Below are 6,738 nucleotides of genomic sequence, written 5' to 3'. Positions count from 1 at the left end.
TATGTGCCCACAGTTGGGTGATTATTGTGCTTGGACCATGGAAAATATTTGCATTTACAAAGAGTATTTTAAACATCTAGATCTGCAATAGTTTAAAAACTTAAAGAATTTCCTTGTACAAATGTAAATATTATGCTATCAAGTATTTTCAAAATTAGATATTTTATATTTCATCATTCAATATTGTGTAAGCTAGAAAGTGGTGATAATTAAAAAAGATTTGAGATAATGGAAATGGTGTCCGAGTGTTGTCCCTAGTGTGAAAAGTCCCTAGGCTTCCATATGTAGAACTTTCTTTAAGTAATGAAATGAAAAGCCCTTGATTATGCATTAATATGCCCCTCCTTTATTTGCTTATTCGAGGCTTATTCATGACATGAATATTGTCATATGTGCTCTCACAAACCTTTTAAGTTAAGGGCATGGAGAGAGCCTGAAGAGAGTAGATTCTTCCAATAGTGTGACAATCCTCACTATGGCTACAAAACCCTGAAAATATGTGAGATTGATTCAAGGAGAGGGATCAAGGGGGGCTCCCCAAGCAAAAATAGGAGTGCGCACGTGATGAATTTCATCACTCCACATGAAAGACCCCGATAAGAATTGCAAGCTACTATTGATTTGTTGTGTAGATTGTGACATATTTAGCCCTGTAGCTTGCACACGCAATGTGAATGTTTGCATTTCCAATGCGGCACCGGAGAATGATAGCACCATAGGCTCCACCTGCAGCTTCAAACCTTGTGCCAGTGTGACGTTCACAACTCTATAATCCACCTTTAACCCCTCCTTGCCCACATTCATCACCTTCCTTGTGAAGTTCCACCACATCTGCTCGTAGCCTGCTTGCACTGGAACTGATATTGCTGGATAGTTTAGATCTGTGGTTGTGTTTGATTTGTTACTACATGCATCCTCCCTTCCTATTATCACCCTCATCACCGTCTCATTGTAACCTTTGTAACACAAATATTCTGTATACTCCTCCGTAGATATGTCGTACACTAGCCCTGGATCTATTGCTCCTAGTGGATCGATGTGCCCAGACCCATAACCTAGCTCTGCATGTTTGTTCTCAGGATACTTTGTGTCCAAAGGTTTGGCTGCACACATAAATGCTTAACTTAGTCGGCACAGTTTACCTTTGGTGCATGCATCTAATGAAGGATCATGATGTATAATGTAAATATGGTTTATGAATTAAGCATATCATATGGGCAGATAAAGAAATGTGATAAAATGAGAGCTAGTCTAATTGTTGAACTAAGTTTCACACTTTCCAAATGAATACGAATCATGCATCCATCTCTTGTCCTCAAAAACACGCATCACAACTTTTTTGTACATTTGGCATTTTTTAAAGTGAAATTGAGGCTAATCCTCAAATATTACTTTGTCACTCTCTTTCATTGGTTCCCCCGATTTCTGATAGTTATAACATGTGATGGATTTCTAGCTAAGGCAAATAATAAGGAAAAGTCAATGGGCTATATATAAAGACATGTGGGTGTAACTAGTCATGATGAATAGAGGAAGGGTTAGGGGCTTGATTAGTAGTAGGGAAAAGGGCTGGGGACTCAGGAGTGGTATTACCTGTGGTCATAAGAGCAGACTTGATGGCAGCAGGACTCCAATGTGGGTGATGAGACTTGATGAGAGCCGCCGCTGCAGCAACATGAGGGGCAGACATGGAGGTTCCAGAGATGATATTGAATAGAACGTGACGATCATCTTGGGGCTCGGTGGTTAGGGATCTGTAGGGTGACCATGAAGCCAAGATATTGAGTCCAGGAGCTGTCACATCTGGCTGCAAAAAGGCACCATGATTTCTATACATATGAGTGCACAAGAGCATTATCACTTTTAGTACTAGAAATATTGCTCCAACAATTTGCAATCCATCGCTACCAAAAAACCAAAAACATAATTGTCTTGATAAGCTTGATAATTTTAATTTTAAAATTGTTCATAAGCTAGGTAAATCCCATGCAGGAGAAAACTCTTTGTCCCGCTATAGATGATGGACAAGGAGTCCCTATTGAGAGCTCTACCAGATGCTCAATTGTTTGCTATGAATTGTACAGAAACCAAGTATGATGAGATGGACCGAAGCTTTGTACTTCCTCGAGTGTTTTGATCTTGGGTGCGAGGCCCCATGAACCTGCATTTCAGCCCGCTCCCGACTATCAAAAATTCTAGGGGGTGCCTAAGGCAGGGCCGACAAACACGGGTGGTGTGACAAGAATGCAAGACTGTGTGGTAGTTGGGAAGACAGTTTAGAAAAGGTAAGAGACATGCATTGTTGATCCAAGGGCCTTTTTTTGCAGTTTGACCTTAATAAAGATAATGATAATGATGAATCGCAGCATCGAGTCATCGACATCTCTTCGCTTCCAAAACATAACTAGTTAACAAAACAGCTCGAGTGAGCTTGATGAGCTTTTGAATTCATCAAGCCAAGGCGTCTTCTTGATTAATCCTACCTTGAAAACCTCGTAGATCATTGCGTTAGGACCTCTAGATGAAAATTTTGCCAAAAGAGGAGCAGGCTGCTTCAAGGGTGAAACAGTAGGAAGAATTTGAGCAGTCGCAATATGGGAGCTGCATATCCAACCAAGTTCCATTTGTTAGTGCTTCATTCCAAAGCTTTAATTCACATTCTTCAAATTATACCAGAAGTTGCGTGTATGTTGTTAACATATGCTCGCCTGCTTGAATTTAAATACTTCTTGATCGTCTCTCCGTCTGCATCCCCTATCAAGCTGGTCGCAATGCCAAACTCAAACGCCGTCCCTTTGTCCCAATCGTCTATGATTACCATCCCCACTCCTCCTGCTGATAGCACAGTCGTGTCCTCGTCGTCATCCCCATTATCACACAGCACTATCTTGCCTTTCACCTTCCTCGCATCCAGAGAACCGTTCACACAGTGACTGCTCGATGACACAAAGACTGTTAGTAGTTACCTATCAAGCATAGCTTATCCAAAAATGTGCTCTATCAACTTTCGTTCATAATCAGATATGCACCCTCACCTTCCGAAATTATTCAATGCCGCATCGCCAGCGTATATCAATGGATATTGTCCTTGTGGCACTTCGGTATTCACGGCTGCACCCTGCACAATTCCACCCCAACTATTCTATATTAACTTTCTTGAATGTGCTTTACTTTAACAAATCATCACGGCCATTGATGCAGCGGAACAACAGGATTCTGTTACAGGAATCATGGCAACCTGAATCGTGATGTTGTTCCCGAGCACAACTGTCGATATAATTTGTCGATCGATGCTGCTTGCTGCTACGGTAATGACCCAGGGAGCTACGTTGATAATGGACCCGAGTGCTGGTCCGTCGTTTCCGCCGGCGCAAGAAACGAAAATTCCTTTCGTCATGGCATGAAATGATCCGATAGCTATACCATCTGTGAACAAGTGTTGGCCGTAAAGTCCCATCGAGATAGAGATTACGTCAACGCCGTCGTGGATGGCATCGTCAAAAGCAGCTAATACATCGACCTCCGTCACAATTTCGTTCCATATCACCTTATACATAGCAATCCTTGCTCCGGGCACCCCTCCCCTTGCGTCTCCTGCCGCTACGCCCGACATATTTGCCCCCCTTATAACACTACCCGCTGCTGTTGAGGAAGTATGGGTGCCGTGCCCGTCGAAGTCTCTGGCTGATCTGAAGTCACTAATTCCCGGAAATGATCCGTTTATTTCAGCTTCCGACCCCTTGATGTACAATCGCGCGCCAATAAGCTTCCTGAAAATGTTGATCATCGATAAACGATGGCCGTTTCAGATATTAGCTGCCTGGACTACAACAACTAAGGGGAAAACTGATCACTATAAATCCATGCGATTTCTCTGAATGCAATCTGCATGCTTCAGCCATCCGGAAGCAATCTGTCACCTGTTACACTTAGAGGTGTTAAACCTTTCCCCGGATTCGCAAGATCCACGCCATTTTCTCGGTATGGGACCCAATAAAGCGTCGTTGTAGCTCTGGGACTCGGGCCATACGCCTGCCGATATGAGAATGCCTTACTTCTTTATACAAAATACGGTATACAAGAGCATGTCGCCTCTTGAGCGAAAACCTTTCGGGAAGTTGCAGGCAGCGATCTGAATTAAGTGACCAGCCTACCCGTGTCAAGAAATCCAATGATCACATCTCCTTCCAGCTCCAGATTGTTTTTTGTCTCAATAGACGATTTGACCCCCATGTAATCCCACGACCTAGTCGTAAGCAGCTTCAATTTTCGACTTCTGAATACCGATGCGACGCCGTCCAAATCTGTATCACGTCGAAAGGCCAAAAACGGAATCGTGAGCATGCGTGGACGCGTAATAGGAAGACATTATATCAGAGAGCGTTCAGCGTGACAACCCACCGGAAATAATTGAAGCTTCGTCGGAGGTTAGCATGGCTGCAAAACCGTTAAAACTTTTACTATAGCTGAGAACGTGTGATCGTCGGGCGATGTCCTCGCTGCAGGGTAACCGCAAATCCGGTGTCCAGGATGAGACCATGCTCGATTCCAAATTGCAGAAAATCTAAAGACAGAAAGGAACACCATTAACCTTGGAAGGACGGATGACAGTAAAGTATAATGCATAGCTTCGGTAAGCTCCTGGGAGGACTCCATGGTGTCTCCCATGTATACCACGTACAGCTGCAGCAGCAGGAAAACTTAAAAGATAAGCTACAAGATTATACAATCAACTGTTTAATTCTAGCGTCCTCAAAAGAGGAATTATTAACAAAGGATTATTACGCTTCGAAGAGCTGCTGCATCGGAGGCGTGAACAGGCCCCAAGATGAAGATGCAAGTGGTGGCTGCGAGGAGAAAGGCTTGTGCTAAATTGGGAGGCTGCATGACGAGGAATCGATGATAGACGTCGACTGATTAATGGATCGAGCGCGTAGGAATGGATGCTGTAAACACGAACGGGCTGCTATTATACGTGAATTCTTCTGTCCGTAATTGCGTGCTGCAGGCCGTGGATACGATCAATGCTATGGGACGAATGGGCTGTGATTCTTATGTTCGTTGTCAACCAGAGATTTTTTTAAAACCAAAACGTTTTAAATCCACATTTTAAAATTCCTAAACACATGTTGATGTGTTTATCTATCCCTAGTCACTTCCGTTGTGGTCTGGTCTGTCCTCCCGGTTTTATAAGTTATAAATAAATATACCCCCTTTTGTCCAAAAAGAACTAGCTCTTCAAGCATCTACCAATTAATATCGCGTTTCATTGTATGGTATACCACGTACTACAGGTAATATTTAACACATGGCACTAAAAAAAGCATATTATGATGGGAACCAATCAAGCATATTATGATGGGAACCAATCCATCCATATTATGATGGGAACCAATCCATCCAGTAAACACAAAAAATTCTCACATCCTATGAAGCCACGTGGCACATTCTAAACCATTAGATCAATTGGGCTATTATTAGCTGTTTTTCAATGCGCACGCTAGTTTACTTAGCAATAAGCCCATATTCTTAGCAACAACATGCCCATTTTTAACGCAACGAAACTACTTTTTCCATCTTGTTTTGTTTTGTCTTTGGACGTGGTCAAATGAGTAGCTTCAGCCGTGCCCTGATCCATCGTCTTGCAATTCTATGTTTGCATATGCACTCCTAGTCCTATGCTAATATGTAGATCACACTACTTTTTATTATGCCATTTACCATGTGTGTTGCTTGCCTTGTTGTTCTATAGAAGTTTTGATTCATCTACATCTTCACCATTTACATCTATATGTGTATATCAGCTATATAGTTGATATATATATAATGAAGTGCATGTGCATTGTTTATGTTGTTGTTCTATAGAAGTATTGCATATACATCTCAACCCGCACTATTATCGTGTTTGATTCTATTCAATAGTCAAGCATGGATTGGCTAGTTCAAACCTGCAGTATTATCTTGTTTGATTCTATTCAATAGTCAAGCATGAATTGGCTAGTTCAAACTTGCACTATCATCTTGTATGCTTCTATTCATCACATGTATCATGTTCTTTGTGTTTCACCATTGGCCAAGTACTCAAAGCCTTTACATGTCCACGCTTGACACATGTGCTATCATCCTATTTTCTTCTATTCATCGCACCTTCATGCTCTTTGTTTTTCACACGTGGCCGAGTACTCATGGTTAAAGACATCATTTAAATGTTCATGTTAGGGACATGTCTTCCCACTCCATGAGCATATACTGACTAAGTGTGCTACTCTATTGTCCATACGTATGCACGGCTTGATCCAATTCAATTTGGATTTTATGTTTTCTATTCATGCATATTTGCCAAATTTGCAATATATTTTGATTCTATGTATGCTAGCAAGGTGTAAGTCTCACTATGCTTGTGATTGTCCATTCAGCTACCTCTCCCTTAAAATTGGTTGGAATGCTTAAAGTTCTAGAGCCATATCTTAATATAATATATTCATATGCATATACTTGCTGCACATAATAATCTCATCCTAGACATGCCAACATCTTCATATTTCTACTACCAAATTATGCAACTATAGTTTTGCTACCTAGTCTTGCTGGTTGAGTGCTCCATAGACTTCTTATGCATCTCTACATTCTCATCCAACTAGTATTATTTGTTGTTATCCTTAGTCAAGATTGTTCCTCTAGTTATTTCTACAACTTGCCTTAACATGCAATCACTGATGATGAGAACCATCTTATTTA

At 41.5% G+C, this 6,738-nt stretch overlaps 1 protein-coding gene across 1 annotated transcript; it reads right to left on the bottom strand.

Annotated features, from left to right (window-relative positions):
• Positions 1-510: 510 nt before the first annotated feature.
• LOC147887158 (subtilisin-like protease SBT4.3) lies at positions 511-4,887 on the bottom strand. The gene is made up of 11 exons (XM_087394237.1): positions 4,786-4,887; positions 4,592-4,683; positions 4,402-4,499; positions 4,155-4,304; positions 3,921-4,032; positions 3,239-3,770; positions 3,036-3,118; positions 2,709-2,933; positions 2,484-2,601; positions 1,594-1,807; positions 511-1,103 (listed from the first exon to the last, which is right to left on the bottom strand). Exons 1-11 carry the CDS (start codon positions 4,885-4,887, stop codon positions 511-513), a joined length of 2,319 nt encoding a protein of 772 aa, XP_087250363.1.
• Between the last annotated feature and the right edge of the window lie 1,851 nt (positions 4,888-6,738).

The sequence above is a fragment of the Dipteris shenzhenensis genome, chromosome 23 (genome assembly GCF_047967505.1).
Source record: "Dipteris shenzhenensis isolate YYH24624 ecotype China chromosome 23, Dip_SZ_1.0, whole genome shotgun sequence".
In the NCBI taxonomy this organism is placed as follows: Eukaryota; Viridiplantae; Streptophyta; class Polypodiopsida; order Gleicheniales; family Dipteridaceae; genus Dipteris; species Dipteris shenzhenensis.
Note: the sequence above shows the minus strand (reverse complement) of the source record. Positions and strands in the feature narration are given on the sequence as shown.

Bases quoted from the DNA above. Each gene is read 5' to 3' on its own strand.
- LOC147887158 (XM_087394237.1), bottom strand. From the start codon at position 4,887: ATGCAGCCTCCCAATTTAGCACAAGCCTTTCTCCTCGCAGCCACCACT. The intron at 4,305-4,401 runs GTGGGTTGTCAC...GACGTGATACAG, and splicing joins CGAAGCTTCAATTATTTCCG to ATTTGGACGGCGTCGCATCG. The intron at 2,934-3,035 runs GTGAGGGTGCAT...GTCATCGAGCAG, and splicing joins GCATTGAATAATTTCGGAAG to TCACTGTGTGAACGGTTCTC.